At 50.6% G+C, this 16,024-nt stretch overlaps 1 protein-coding gene across 1 annotated transcript in view; it reads left to right on the top strand.

The window, feature by feature from the left end:
* PAPPA (pappalysin 1) overlaps positions 1-16,024 on the top strand; it is a gene marked incomplete at its 5' end in the record, with an annotated part of 220,415 nt that overhangs the window by 146,641 nt on the left and 57,750 nt on the right. The window contains 3 exons of the mRNA XM_080671094.1: positions 8,830-8,943; positions 9,875-10,010; positions 12,358-12,571. Of these exons, the coding sequence (XP_080527220.1) occupies positions 8,830-8,943; positions 9,875-10,010; positions 12,358-12,571 (464 nt within the window). The remainder of the gene's footprint in view (positions 1-8,829; positions 8,944-9,874; positions 10,011-12,357; positions 12,572-16,024) is intronic.

The following is a 16,024-nucleotide window of genomic DNA, read 5'->3' as shown; positions in this document are numbered from 1 at the left end:
AACACCAGTGAGAGAAATGACTATGAATAGCAGTTCCTAGTGTCATCATTGTATTTAATGCACAGCAACCCCATGTGAGGCTGGGGGGTGGCCAGGTCTGGCTGTGGAGCCTGCCAGTCCTCCTGCCTGAATCCTGGGTCTCCCACTGACTTCCCTGAACCACAGGGTCGATGCCATCTCTGCACATTGGTCTAGGCCTGGAGAGACCCGGACTTCTGGGTCAGCTACGTTATCCTGAACCATGTGGATCACCTTGGAAAAGCCACACCAGTTCAATATAGGCAAGTCCAGTGAGCCCCACCCAGTGACACCAGTGCAAAGGAGAGAGAAATCAGGCCCAGGCACTGTCCTTGAAGCTCACACAGAGACAGGTGGACATATGGGAAACGCAAGTGCATTACACAGAGGGCATGAGCAAGAGTTATGGGAAGTCCAGCCACTTGGTGGAAAGAGTGAACTTGGAGTCCAGCTACTCTAACTCCTAAGGCCTTCCAAACCTCAGAGTGCTTGTGTCTTAACGGGACAGAAATGCTTACTCCTCGTGGTTATTAGGAGATAGGAGGACTGAATGAGAGGATGCATGGCGAGCAGCCTTCCTAGTTGGCCATCTTTAATGTACCCTTTCCCTCCCCCATGGGAGCGCCGAGGAGAGAGCAGCATGATCTGTAAGGAACAGCCAAGCTAACTGCACAGAGGTGGCTTTATTTCACCTGGGCCACCACTTCGTGTTCCTGTGTCCCAAGGCCCTTCACATCCAGGTTATGACGGCTGCCTCCCAGAAGGCATCCCCCCTGCAGTCATCATATCCAGAATTTGGTTCCTCTTGCAACCTTGCAATTCTTGGGAAAATAAGTTGGCACTGGACCCTCGAGCCTGAGGTGAAAATGTGGCCCGAGTAGAAATATTGGGAAACACTGCCTGGTGTGCGTGTGCATGTGAGCGTTCATGTGTATTGTTGATGTCATCAAGAACCCCCACAGTCATCCCTCCCTATTCCTTTTCCTCTTTTTTTTTTTTTTCCTATGAGGCCCGTTCCCAAATCCCTTTGGGTTGAAAGAGGAAATTGGAGAGGATGGGCTAGAGGTTTGACAAGCACTTCCTCCCTCCTGTGATTGACAAAAGGGCATGTAAATCCGTAAAAGAGAAATCCAATAGGAACCTCATGACATTTCCCCTGTGTGGGAAAATACCAGCACTCCGGCTCTCCTGTTCTCCCGCCTTTGTGTACATCGTGTGTGGGTGGAAGATAAACTGGATTTAAAAAAACCTCTTGAAAGCAAGACATCGTTAACTCCTCTAATTGAAAGCAGTCTTCGCAAAGGAGTGGGTTTGGCGGCGGGTGCTGGAGCTACTAGTGGCTAGCAGTGCATGGAGTGGACTAGAGTCACAGGTCCTGGGGACACGGAGGCCTCTGCTTCTGTCATCCTGGGCACTCCAGGCACCACCAGACATTCCAGCTCATCCCAGAGGAGCTTACAGCATCCCTCCAAGGCATGTCTCTCCCCTCCACACTGGGCTCTGTTCCCATCTATTGGGTGCCATGGCTGGAATCACATCTTTGAGGACCATCCTAGCTCAAACATCCATTGATCTCGAAGCTCTAGAGAGGATCCCCTGGCTCTTCTGCAGCATGCATAAAGAGAAAACAAAACAAAACAGGAAATGCACTGCTGGAACGGGTGCCGTCAACTGCCACGCTACTCCTCCAGCTGCCTTAGGCGGAAAAGGTGGCTGGGAAACGGGCTTCCACCTCAGAGTATCAGAGTCCTGGGCCCGTGGGTGGGCCCAGAGGCCAACAGGAGGGGACACTGCACTGCAGGTCCAGTACTTTCCTCCACCACAGGCACTAGGAAGAGGCTGGAAATCAACCTGGCTGCACGTGAGCACTGAACACCCTTTGGGGGTTCCTCTTGCTCCATCCTCTACAAGTGGGAGCGATAAGTGTCAGAAGTAAGCGACTGAGTCAGTTCTAGGAGGCAGGTCCCTTGCCTGGCCATCCAGGGCTCTCACAGCTACATGGCCCAGGCCAGGGCAGACCGACAAGGGCCTGCTTGGGTCTGATGAATTAGCACCTACTCAGGAGCCCAGGTGGAGGCGACAAGGAGAAATCCCAAGTCCATCCTCCATAACAGCCCTGAGAGCTAGGGAGGCAGGCCCTTTGCAAGCTGGCATCTTCAGTGAAGAGTGTGGGCTGACTTGGTACCTGGATTTGAGTCCTGGTTCTTCCAACCAGTTGTGTGACTTTAGGCATATTGCCAGGCCTCAGTGTCCTTGTCCGTAAAACGGGTACCACAATAGTGCCTACCTCACAGTGTTGTGCTGAGGACTGCATGGTTGAGTGCATATGGAGTCCTTACAACAGTGCCCAGCATAGAACAGGGCAGTACAGGCTGCTGCGGCTCTGCTGTTGTCACTGTGTTGTTACTATTGTTCCCTGGGCAACTGTGGCATCCCATGTGGTGGGCAATCTGCTAAGATTTCTTGGAAGGTAACTCAAGCCCGGTTCTCATCTTAGAAGTTTTCAGAGTTTAAAGGGTAAGACTGGGCTCTAAACAACTGTCATCCAACTTGACACGTGCAGTAACTGGCATCTATATAAAGAACTCTATGGACACATAAGAGAGAGCAATGGATTCTGCCTGGGGGCTAGCAAAGGCTTCCAGAGGAGGGGTGACATTTGAGACTGGCTTTGAAGTGTGTGCAATATTTCACAAAATGGCCAGTCCTGTGCAGTGGAGGGGAGTTGAGGTGCAGGGAGGAGTCTGGGCACAAGCGTCAGGTGGCAGTCGGGAGCATGTGGGAGAGAGTTGTCCAATGAGAAGGGAGCGCTGCTGTGCACATGTGTGGACACCTGCCTGCCGCTAGAGGGAGGAGGCAAGGCAGCTGGCAGTGGAGGCAGGGATGGGCCAAAGCAGCTGTGCCCAGGAAACTGCTCTCTCCAGCTGTGGGCCATCCCATCCTGTGGTCCATGGGAAGCCGTGGAGGGAGTGGTAAGTAGCAGGTGACAGAGTGGTGATTGCGCTCTCCTCTCCGTTAGAGGAAGTGGAGGTTCTGACCAAGACAGTCATGGTGCTCCATGATTGAGTACACAGAACAGAACATGAAGTCGCAGGCATCACGTTTCATCCACAACTGGATGTATGGCCTGGGAAGAGTCACGTCAAGCCTCTGTGCCTCATTTCCTCATCAAGTAAGTGGTCTGATCATCTCAACCTCACAGAGCAATTGTGAGGATGAAATGATATTGTGACCGTGAGACCCTTGGTGGATGCTATTAACTGGGCACTCAGAGATTATTTAATACAAGCTCTACATTTCACAGGAGGGAAGATTGATGTCCAGCTAATAAGGACACAGCCAGAAGTGACTTGGGTCTCCTGTTTCCCAGGGGTGTAGTTGAAGTAAGCAGGTATCTCTGAAGATGATGGAGAGAACAAGGAATTGTGCTAAAGATAAGAGGCCACCTTATCTTTATGCCAAGGGGGGAAAGGGTTGCTTGCCCCTGGGTTCCCACAGGTGCTAAGATGGTGATAGGAGGCACTGACCTGCTCAGCCTCCATCAGAGACCTAGGGTTGGGTTTCTTAGAGAAGAAAGAGGCAAAGGCACCTGAATTCTTATCTGCTATTTGTGCCACGAATTCTTGGAGGGAGAGGGAGAACTTTCGCTGGAGAGGGTTCTTCTACCGAACAAATTATGATTGAGAGGGTGCAGAACATAGGTGAGGAAAGAGCATCCCATTTTGCATTTTCATAACCACTTTTTACTTACTTCCTGTGTTATATTATGCAAATCACCTGCCTCCCTTGACCACTGAAAAAGGAACCATCCCAATAGAGAACCTGTATTCAAATCCCCGGAAAGAGTAGGAGAAAATGCAGCCAGGTATCCCCCCGCCCCCTGGCTGTTGGCAGGGCTGTCCAAAGCTAAAGTGGGCTGTCTATCCGTGGAACTGAGTTCTCTGTCTATGAAGCAATCAAGAGGATGCTAGGCAATCCCTCCTCCAGCCCTGGCAAGACCTAAGGGAGGGTGCTTGCCAGCCCAACCGCATGACTCCTTGCCTAACACCATTATATAAACCTCCCAGTCTCAACAGATCATTTATTTATTAATGTATTCATTCATTTGATGAACATCAATATTTTAATCATTCAAAATAGCATTTGTTTTATTTCATTTTATTGGGATAAAACACTTAACAAGAGATTTACCCTCTTCCATTTTTATGTGTGCCATACAGTGTTGCTGACTTTAGACACAGCATTGCACAGCCGACCTCTAGAATGGAACTGAACATAATTGCTTAACTAAAACTTCATGCCCAGTGATCAGCCACTCCCTTTCCCCTCCCCCAGCCCCTGGCCACCACCATTCCACTCTTTGAGTCTATGACTTTGTCTATTTTAGATACCTCATAGAAGGGAAATCATGTAGCATTTGCCCTTTGGTGATTGCCTTATTTCATGTAGCATAATGTCCTCAAGGTTAATTCATATTGCCTCAAATGGCAGGATTTCCTTCCGTTTTAAGGCTGAATACTATTCCATGGTATGTGTATACCACATTTTGCTTATCAACTTATCTGTTGATGCACAGGTAGGCTGTTTCCACATCTTAACTATTGTGGATGATACTACAATAACCATGGGTGTGGGCAGTGCACACAGATGGGTTTCAGTGATAGGAGACCCCCTCTTTATCTCTCTAGGGCAGGGGTGGGGAACCTTTTTTCTGCCAAGGGCCATTTGGATATTTATAACATCATTTGTGGGGCCAAACAAAATTATCAACTTAAAAATTAGCCTGCTATATTTGATCAAAGATTTAATTATCTCACCCCTAGTGCCTTGGCAGGGCCAGACCAAGTGATTTTGCTGGCCTTATACAGCCCCTGGGCCGGACGTTCCCCACCCATTTTAGGGGAACCTGAAGCCTGGAGGCTGCAGATGTTTCTATGTGCCCTAAGACAGTGAGCGATGTGAAGGGAGGGATCAGATCTTGTTCATACCAGCGGGACACAGAGGTTAAAAAAGTTACTATGTTCAACCCCCTGACATCTCTGGGCCTGGGGAGCGGGGTAGAACCCTTGGCGTCCTCGGAAAGATTTGCACGTGTGAGAGTAGAGAACCTAAGGGAAAGCGGATGGTTCTGCACCAGTTTTCACAGAGATGCACATTGGAAGGGGGAGAAGGTCGGGAGAGATTGGGAAGGTCACTGGAGCAGTGACACTGAAGAAACTGGACAAAGGGATATGACGGGTGAAGAGGAACGTGGGGTGTTGGAGGGAGAGCTTGGGTTCACAGGAGTGTGTGATGTGCCTCTCCTGCTTGTTCCCTCACAGAATGTTCAGTCAATTCTACATTCCCAGTCATGCTTTATGGCATTGGATTTGCTTTTGGAGGGGAAGGTGCAAAAACGGGGGTGGAGGAAAACAGAGCATCCCCATAGAATTCATTTCCTTGGGATCACACCTGTATTCTTAGTGACCCACCTAGGATACAAGTGTGACCATGGCATGGGTAAGGCTCTTCCTCTCAGGGCTTCGGAGTCCAGTGTGCCATGCACCCTCCATAAAGGGCAGCTGAGTGAGCAGAGGCATGCCAGGTCCATCAAAGCAGGAGCTGCGAGTGTCTGTCCCGCTGCGCAGCCTCCCCCACCTCCCAGGGACCTAGATGGTTTTAAGATCAACTGGGGTTTTGAGGATTTATTCATTCCTCTCTGATCTGCCTTGACTGTCCCTGGTCAGGATCCCAGCCAGCCTAAAACAAACCCAACCCTGAATAGGAAAACAGTAAAAGAATTAACAGCAGCACCTTCTTCTAAAGCCCTGTCTAGCGCTGATAGGGCTGCCGAGATAAGAGGAAATTGTATTGAAGCAAGACTTCTCTGACTGGGAATGCTTTAGATGCGGAGATAAGCCCCCAATGCCTCCCAACACACACACACACACACACACACACACACACACACACACCGGCCCTCCAGAGATGTGCCCCACCATGCTCTGCTGGGGGACAGGCAGCTAAGACCACAAGGGGAAAGAATTCCAAAATGATACATGTCGAATTGCTGGCCTGAACTCCAAATGCCATAGATAGTTTATGCAAAGTCTCACACTGTTGTAAAATGTAACACAATCCACTGACAGGCCTGCCTAAGTTCGGTCCCAGTTGTTTTTTGAGAAAAATAAATAAACTTGAAAATGTCTTCCATCCCATGAATGTGACTGTGTTTTACCCGTGGTCCCTTGAGTGTTAGGCTCCTACAGATCTGAATGCCTGAAGCTCCTAGAAGCCATCACTTAATCCCTGGGACCTTGACTCTTCTTAAGAAGTTACCTGTGACATTCTTCTTAAGAAGTTACCTGTGACATTCAGGAAACCAATACTGCATTTCCAGGACCCACCGTTGCCTCGGGAGCTGTGAGGGAAACTTTGGCGATGAACACATTTCAATAATTTTCCATGTTTTTGAAGCATTAAAGCTCTTTTTGTAAATGAAACTTTCAAGGCGGCTTGATATCTAAAACAGATGATGCTCAGATGATGGCCTGGTTGAAACGGTGGAGCAGAAACTAAGTAGATCCTGCCCCCTGCCCCCATCCTGAACCCCAGGCTGACACCTCCAGGGAACCCTAGGAATGCATAGGTGATACCTTGAAAACCTATGACGCCATCCAATATTCAAATGTGAAAGATAAACCCCAGGTTCAAAGGGGTGAGATAACTAGTCCTAGTCCACAAATATACATCAAATGTTGGGGAGCCTGGACCAGAACCAAGTCTCCCTAATCCATAGCCAGCTCGCCATTGCAAAGCTCTTGAGTGACAAGGTGATTCTCCAAAGTTGGTTAAGCAACTTTCTTCCTTTCTCTGAGGTCTCAAGAATGAATTGATGAAGATGTTAACATTGAGAGAAATTAGATGAAGGGTATAGGGAACTCCCAGTATTATCTTTGCAACTTTTCTTACTCCAAAACAAAAAGGTTATATATTTTTTAAAGATATAACTTTTTTTTATTATTGATTAGAGAGGAAGGGAAAGGGAGAGGGAGATAGAAACATCATTGATGAGAGAGAATCACTGATCTGCTGCCTCCTGCACACCCCCTACTGGGAATCGAGCCTGTAACCTGGTCATGTGCCTTTGACTGGAATCGAACCTGGGACCCTTCAGTCCGCAGGCTGATGCTCTATCCACTGAGCCAAACCAGCTAGGGCAAAAAAGGTTATTTTTTTAAAAAAAAGCATTAACGTTTGCAATTATAGATTACAGTGCAGCCAAGTATTTTTATCTTGCTTTTGATTAGTGAATTTGGTGTAGAACTTCAATACTCCATTTTTTAATTCTTCTGTTGTCATCTATATGAATCCCTGGGTATAATCTTGTTTGGTGTGATTTTTATAATGGTACCAAAATGTACTTATCCACTTAGGTCTTGTTCTTTTTAATCTACTCAGTGTTATATTTTTGCAATCTTTCCAAGTTGATGTCTGTGAACTCACAAGGCTTCCATTTTGCTTGGCCAGGACCCATACTAAGCAGGTGTTAAATATTGTTAGCATCATCCCTGTATATGAATATCATTCAGTCCTCTTAATACACTTTTACTCATAGAATCCCATTATGTAAATATGTCATTTTATGCATCCCTTCCCTAACAGATGAACAGACAAATATATCCAATCTGTTGCTACTGTAGATATTGATAGAATGGATATCCTTCATCCTTGGAGATCTTGATCCTCTCCAGGTCAGCCTCCTTCTTAGATGAGCAGACTGAAATCTGCAGATGTGGAGTGACAAACCCAAATTCACAGGGAGGTTTGGAGAGAGGAGCCACTTTAGAGCTCAGAGGAAAAGCACTAATTTGGGATGACCTGCTCATGTTCTGACCAATCACAAGAACAGCTCAGCTCTTCCTGTCCTTTTCCATCATAGCCCTTTCCTGCTCTGCAGTTTACAGTTATGTCTGTCTATGCAATTACTCGATGAACATCTGCACATGTTGCCACTCTGAGCTCCTCGCCATCTGTCTTGTCCACTTCTCATCTCACAGTGCTTGGCAAAGAGCAGTGACTCAATAAATATTAATTTGAATGTATGAATGAACCAGTGAATGAAGTGACATATGGATACACACAAAGCCCCTAAGTTTGAAGAATTTTGTTGGTCTATACCTTTGTGTTTCTTTTAACACAAATTTGGTATATCTGTCATTGAGAATGCATGTGTATGTGTGGATACATGTTTACATATAGACATATGAAGTGGTGGAGCTGATTTTCTTAGGGGAAGCAAATGTTCATACTATCGCAGTCTTGCTCTGTTGTTAATGTAGCCCTGAGCACAGTTTACAGATTTATTCTGAAGTGTACTCAGCTTGGTGTTCAAGAGTCTACGAGATCCAACCGTGCAGCCTGCCTTTTCTGCCACTTTCCCCAGCTCAGATAATACCAGGCAGCTTACCACAGCTTAACCCTTTTGGATGTCTGCTGTCCTCTGAGGCTGAGCCTCTGCGTCTGTTCCCTCTACCTGCCATGCCCTTCCCCTTATCTCTACCCTGTTCATACCCAACTCAAATATCAACTCCTCTAGGATTTGTGCTCCCATAGAATTACTCTGTCAACTCTACCATCAATGGCATTGAGGATTTCCTCCTCTGCGTGCGAATGTGGGCTCCTTGGGTAAACCCTTGATTGTCTCTTCATCCCTGATTCTTCCTGCAAATGCCAAGGACAAAATATGTAGATAGCAAAGGTTTATCGATTTAAATTTAAGTCGATCTCTGCCACTCTCTATAGCACTTGTGTTTCTTTCTCTTTTCCCAGGTGTGTCGGACCAAGGTGATTGATCTCAGTGAAGGCATCTCCCAGCACGCCTGGTATCCTTGCACCATCAGCTACCCCTACTCCCAGCTGACCCAGACCACGTTCTGGCTCCGGGTAAGCCAGTGCTTGGAGAGCCCTAGATACTCCAGAGGCCCCAGGAAGCTCTGCCTCCCACGACCCTTTCTTAGGATGGTTTGAGGTTGCTCATTGTAAGGACAGGGGACAAAACACTGATCAGTGGGATGCTTCTGGAAATGGAATCCCTTAATTGCTTATGAAATACCTACCCCAACCCCCTCCGCCAGTCATTCTTGTCTTGGGAGAGTTTGGATACTTTTGTCCTGGAACCTCCTATTCATTGTTCAAGACTTTTAAAAATGTCTTCTCTTCCCTGAAGCCTGTAGTGATCTCCCCAATAGAAAAGTGGCTGTTCTCTCTCCTCTAGTCCTGTACATGTTTGGTTGGTCAGCTGTTGATGGCACTTGTCACATGGTGCCATCCTCCTCAGGACTGTGGATTGCATTGAATTTCGATTTGCATGTCATTGACCTAGGTTGAACCTCATAGTCTACAGAAATGCATGGGCCATGTCTTATTTAGCTTTGTCTCCTCAGTGCCTAGTACAGAGGTTAGCATGGAGGAATGACAAACAGTAACAACACCATTTTTTGTGGTTTTAGTATGTGCCAAACACTTTTCTCCCATCATCTCATTGAGCCTAACAGCCACGCTGTGATGCAGGTCTTCACTTAATCCACCACGTGAGGTGAGGGACCGCAGGCCCAGAGCGGCACAGCCAGCTCTGATGGACAGGCGCATCTCGGAGGGAGCAGAGCTGAGATTGGAACAGAGTTTCTGATCTCAGAGCCTGTGCTGTTCACTGGGAGGCTCCCCTGCCCCCTCCATTCCCATTACAGAGCCACGAGTAATCCAGTTCCTGAAACAGGAGGTTCTCCCTGAGACAACCCCCCCCCCCCCATCCTGTGGCTGCTTCCCCACCAGGGACAGGGGCATGCGTGACCCTTCGATGTCATGTGTGTTTCAGGCATACTTTTCTCAGCCAATGGTTGCTGCAGCTGTCATTGTCCACCTGGTGACTGATGGGACCTACTATGGGGACCAAAAGCAGGAAACTATCAGCGTCCAGCTGCTTGACACAAAAGAGCAGAGCCACGATCTAGGTGAGCATGTCCCCTCGGGCCTGGCTGGCTCTGGGTGCCTGGTTCCACCTTTGCCCATTGTGGTCCTGAGGGTCGGCTGAGAACTTCCTTCCCCTCTCCTTTTTCTCATTCTCGCGGGCATTCTCATTGCCTTCAAGTCAGGATGTTCTTGTGGGTCTAGAGAAGCCTGACTGACAGGTTCAGGGGTGAGGGATCAGTGTGGGAGTCCTCCCTCCAGTGGCTGCCTTCTCCCAGCCACCTGTAACTCAGCATCCCCGATGGTCCTCCAAAGGCCCAGGGAAGGAACCTAAGTAAGGCCCTTTCCCACTGTCCACATCAGCACCTGAGACCCAGGGAGCCCAGGCCGCAGGGCAGCGGCTTTTTACCCTGTAGCCAGAGGTGCTGGGAGTGACCCCACAGCCGTGTGTCCAGTGTGAGCTCCTGACTTTCCCATGGGAGTAAGACCAGGAAGGGTCCGATTCAGGACTAGGAAGGCAGGGGAGGAGTCAGCTGCCCCAGAAAACAGGCTGCAGTTGGCACTTGTACCACCTGCCTCAGCATACCACAGGAGCCATGGACATAGAGCTGATGGGCAAGGTTAGAATCCGGCCCCGCCACTCAGGCGCCTGGAAAATGGGAGCCGTTTTCTCACCTCTGTGTGCCTCATTAAGAGCTCTGGGACAGTGATGCCATTGTACAGTCAGAGCGACATGGGAAATACACGAGGCTTGAGACTGCGGTGGCCCGTGCCCGGCACGACACCTGCCCCCAGGAAGTGCTGTTACCTGTTCCCACGTTTCTGACACAGCCATCCCGGATGGGTGGAATCCCGGGCCAGCACCACAGTCCAGGCATCAAAGCCGTGCCCACACACTCCAGAGGGAGCTCATTTCAAAGACCCCAAGATTGCAAGCCGGCGACGGGTCATTCTGGGGTCAAGCAGCAGCCCAGGAAGCAGCGAAGGCTTTTCGGTTTTGTGTTGATGTTTACTTATTTAGTTAGTTTCAAAGGCAAGGGGGAACATCCTAATAAGGAATAGAAAGAAAACCCCTCTGGACTTATCTGGATTCCTGGTAAATTTCCCTAAGTGGGAAGCAAATATTTTCATAGCTGTCCTGGCAGAGCCCACCACAGCCAGGCTCCGAGCAGAGGGTTTCAGCGGAGCCGGGCAGGTCCGGTTCCCAGGGAGCTCCTACATAACTGCTACCTGATGTGGGGACTTCCACGTGCCACTGTCCCCCCCACCGGCCCATCTCCCATCCTCAGCACCCTGACTTCCCCTTCAGATGCTTCCCAGCTCTGAGAGAATGGACCACCAAACAGGGGGAGGCTTCATGCCCCCACCTAGCAGGCCTGCCCGGCGTGGTTGGGATCATCCCATTTTCTAGATACTGAAACTGAGTTGTGGGGTGTATTGGAGTCACATAATAAGGAAGTGGCTAAAGCAAGACTTGAACCAAGTTCCACCAACGCCAAAGCTACTTTGTTTCACCCACTGCATCCCGCCCATCACTCCCCTCTCCTTCTGGATGCACATCTCTGCCTGCCCCTCTGCCTGCCCCTCTCCCTGCCCCTCTGCCTGCCCTCCTGCCTGCCCCTCTCCCTGCTCCCCTCCCTGGCCTTCTCCCTCCCCCTCTGCCTGCCCTTCTCCCTGCCCCCCTCCCTGGCCTTCTCCCTGCCCCCCTCCCTGGCCTTCTTCCTGCCCCTCTGCCTGCCCTTCTCCCTGCCCCTCTGCCTGCCACTCTCCCTGCCCCTCTCCCTGCTCCTCTGCCTGCCCCTCTCCCTCTGCCTGCCACTCTGCCTTCCCTCCTGAACCTGAGGACCTGCTCCCGGTTCTTTTGAGGGCTCTGGAATGAGGGAAGCTTGCATGCTACTTGGACTGTATGTCGCTGGCTGCTCTGTGGCCCTCTGGAAGGCCACTTCCTGCCCAGGGTTCTCAGTCTCCTGTCCACAGGATGGTCACAGAGGCCCTTACCTAGTACCACCACATTGGCCTGTAGTGGTGAAATTGTTTCTGGGAAGGCAGCCTGAACACTGGCAGTTCCGACCAGCAAGCCCCAGTGCAATGTGGGAGGTGGGGGAGGTTGGGCGGAGGAGTGGCCCTTTGGGGGAGGAGAGGGCCGTGGGCGCTAGGTGAGGGGAAGGCTTAGGGGGCAGGGAGGCAAGGGGGTTGGAAAGATTTGGAACCAAGAGAAAAAGGCAGACAAAGAAACTTTCAATCAAACTCAAAATCCCCACCGGCCACCCAATGGTGCTTTTGTGCAGGGACATGAAAGGGTCTGGGGGCTTGGGGAAGGGCCGGTTGGGAAGGGCGTGACTGGCCTTGAGTAATGAGCCTGGCCCCCCGGCCCTCTGTCTCCCCTGACAGGCCTCCACGTCCTGAGCTGCAGGAACAATCCCCTGATTATCCCTGTGGTCCATGACCTCAGCCAGCCCTTCTACCACAGCCAGGCGGTGCGAGTGAGCTTCAGCTCACCCCTGCTCGCCATCTCGGGGGTGGCCCTCCGCTCCTTCGACGGCTTTGACCCCGTCACCCTGAGCAGCTGCCAGAGAGGGGAGACCTACAGCTCTGCAGAGCAGAGGTAAGGCACCCGGGCCTGCCCACCCTGCCATTGCGTAGCCAAGTGGAGATGGAGGAATTCTGGAATGGGGTGGCCGTGTGAATTGCCATAAAAATCTCCGGGCATCTCCCTCCTCCATCTCCTGGGCTCTGGGCAGCACTGCCTCTGGGCCTGACGTCCAGGGGTGGGGAGGTCTGCAGGGCTGGGTGTGGAAAGAGGGCCTCTTTTGCTGGCATGCAGTCCCAGTGGCTTGCAGGGGGACCCTGGGACATCGCTTTCTCTCTCTGGGCCTCAACATCCTCATTTGAACAGAGAGGGTGGTGGGTCCGCTGGCTTTCAGCTCTGAAGTGCTGGAATATCCTGCTTCCTGAGTGGCACAGACGGGAAGCATAACTGAAATTTAGCGGGAGAGAGGAGGACTGTTATTTGTCTCATCCCAGTTCGCTGCGTATTTTCAGTGATGGGTGAAATCTCTGACTTCTCTAAGCCCGGCTCCTAAGATCCCCCCTCCCCCTGCACCCCCCTCCCCCCCCCCCCCAGTCTAGGAGCCTGTCTTTGAGCTGCATAATATCATCCCCTCGGTGCCTTTGACCTGGCGTCTGTTCTTGAACCTGGTTTAGGGCTAAGAGGGGAAGGTGTTTCCTGGACACTTTTGGTGATCGTCTTACTGGATCTGAATCTACCCCTTCCTGACTGTGTGTCCTCATATAAGTCGCTTTGCTTTTCTAAGTCACAGTTTTCTGTTTTGGAGTAAATGGTTGATAACATCTACCCCATAGGGTGGTCGCGAGGGTTATACAGTGTGCTGTAGGTGAAGGTGTTCTTGCACATTGCTAGGCACCGTGCAAAGCTAATGCATTTGTAAAGGACATTTATCTTCCTGTGACGGTGGTGCTTTTCAGCCCAGAATCCTGCATAGAATCCTCAGAGGAGGGCAGAAGAAGCCTCAGAGATGGTCTAGCACACAGAAGTGTCTGCATTTCTCTACCGTCTAGAATTCCAGGGCCCCAAGAGGGGAAGGACTGGTCCAGAGTCACACAGCATCACTCATTTTCATTTAATGAGATCCAGAAGGAGAAAGAGTTGGGGTCTCAGTAGGTTCCCCCAGAGTGAGGCCCTCTGAAGGGCGAGGCAGCCCTGCCCTGTGTACCTGGGAGCGAGGAGTGGAAATAAGGGTGGGAGGGCGACCTGGGCCTTTCCCATGGCCCTGCTGCTGCAGAGGACACAAAAGGTGGTTGCAACACCCACATTACTCCGCACCCACTGTCTCTGGCCTCTGTTGTGCAAAGTCTGTTGCAATCCTTTGGAGGCCAAAGAGCTCCTTAAATATCACTCATTGTTACATTTCACCCTGAGAGGGCTTTGTCCTCCCCGGCTCCCCAGACTATAAAAATAAGTTAATTCTCAGAACCCAGAGAAACATTGCGGATGGAAAATGTAAATCCATCGACTCGGCCACAATGCTCTCCGTCATCACCCAGATACCGCACCGTCCGCAAGTGCACTGAGGCCGGCACTGAGGACTTCGAGTTCTTAATTGGCAGGTCCTGTGCCCCCAGTAAACAGCAGGAGGGAGTGTTTAACCTCAGAAACAAGTCAACTGATAAGTGCCTGTTGGATCCTCTGACTTGTGGAGGAACATGGAACTGGGGCAAAGCGTCATCCTGCCTGTGTCTGGTTATGTGACCCTGAACCAGTCACCCCTGCTCTCTAAGCCTCGGTTTCCCCATCTGCAAAATGAAAATGGGTTGGATGTTCTCTGTGGTTCTTTCCAGTTCTAAAAGTCTGTGGTTCCCAAGAGCTGGGAGGGGGGAGAGGGAAGAGGAAGGGACCGACACTTATGATTGTAGTATCTCATTTCATTATCATCTCTGTTCTGGGAGGTGTGGACGCAGTGAGGGAGTCAAGGCCATCCAGGCAGTCGGAGGCCAAACCCTGCTTTGTCTGCCCCTAAAAGCCATGCTCTGCCCACCGGAGCCAGGAACATCTGTCTGGGAGAGAAGAGGACTTTTCACAGCTGCTCACCTGCGAGCATTTAGTCAGTGAGCCAGTCAAGTGCTGAGGACACAGCTCTGAGGCCTCTGCGGGCTTGGCCTGGGCTGGGACCTGGCTGGGGCAGGCAGAGCGCCCAGGACTGAGGCCTTGGGGATGCAGGGCCCTCCTGAATGCCTGACTGGGGTGGGGGAGGACAGGCAGGACTGTGTAAATGTGCAAATGCGTTCAAACAAACAAAGGAGGAGGAAAGAAAAGAAAAATAAGCAACAATTGGAAAAAGCCATGGGGTGGTTTCCTGCATTCTCAAAGCACCAAGGTAAACAGCATCAGTTTTTATAGATTTCAGCTTGTGGTAGACACATCCCACTTCACTCCAGGCTCTCCCCGGGGAGTGAAAGGTGCTGTTTCTCCTCTCCCCTCCCCTCCCCACACCCAACCCTTCCATCCCTCCCCCTTCTCCCTCCCCATCTATTCTTTCTTGCTTGCTCTCCTTGCCCCCCCTCCTCTCCATCTCCCTCCCCTCTCTCTTCTTTCCCCCCCTTTTCCCTCCTCATTTGCTTTCTCTTCCCCTGAGAGCAGTGTGATACCTAGTGGGCTACCACAAGCAGCATCATACTCCACATCGATTCAGGTGCTGTGTTCTGACTGATCCTCGGGAGTCGTCCCCAGGCCATCTGCAGTCCTAGGAATAAACACAGGGGTCCAAGAAAACAGGATCGGGTTTCAAACGAGAGGTCCAATTGTGGAATTCTGGCCAAACCCTGGCTCCACACAGAGTTAGAGGAAGGGGGAAAGATGGGGGGTTGCATAGCGATGATCGTGGTGGAGGAGTTAAGAGGCTTTTTCAATGAGAAAAGCAACAATCATGAATTCAGGCTCCAGTGTGCCGCCCCCCCCCCTCTCTCTCTCTCTCTCTCTCTCTCTCTCACACACACACACACACACACACACACACACACACACACCGCCTCTTATCTATCCTATGGTTCTAAGCAGAGATTGAGCAGTTTATTATAAAATTCAGTGGGTCATGTATGTAGATAAATAACTTTCCTCTCTTATTTCCCTCCTCTATTCCTCCTACCCTCCATCTTTGCCTCCCTCTCTTCCTTCCATTTTCCTTCTTTCCTTCCCTTCTTCTGCCCACCCCCCCTTTTTCTTTTGCAATTTCCTCCTCTACCTCAAACTTCCAGCAGTCTCCATGCCAGCCCATCGGGGAGAGGCAGTTGGAGAGAGAACTTTTAGAAGGTCAGCTTCAAAAGGAAAGACATTCTTCCTGTGTTCATATGCGCTCCTTCCACCCAGGGTGGATTGGCGGTTGGAGCAGGTGGTAGGCGCCCACAGGCTGGAGCCCAGAGTTCCTGGGGGCTGTGCGCTGATAGGAGTCCATGCGTGAAATGTCCTCCCAGGTGAATGTGTAGGAATTCATATGTAAAATTTGGAGCCCAGAATGAAGCTGCCCATGCGGAGACCACAGGT

Source organism: Plecotus auritus, assembly GCF_963455305.1.
Source record: "Plecotus auritus genome assembly, chromosome: 5".
Lineage (NCBI taxonomy): Eukaryota > Metazoa > Chordata > Mammalia > Chiroptera > Vespertilionidae > Plecotus > Plecotus auritus.
This window is presented reverse-complemented; position numbering and strand designations above follow the sequence as displayed.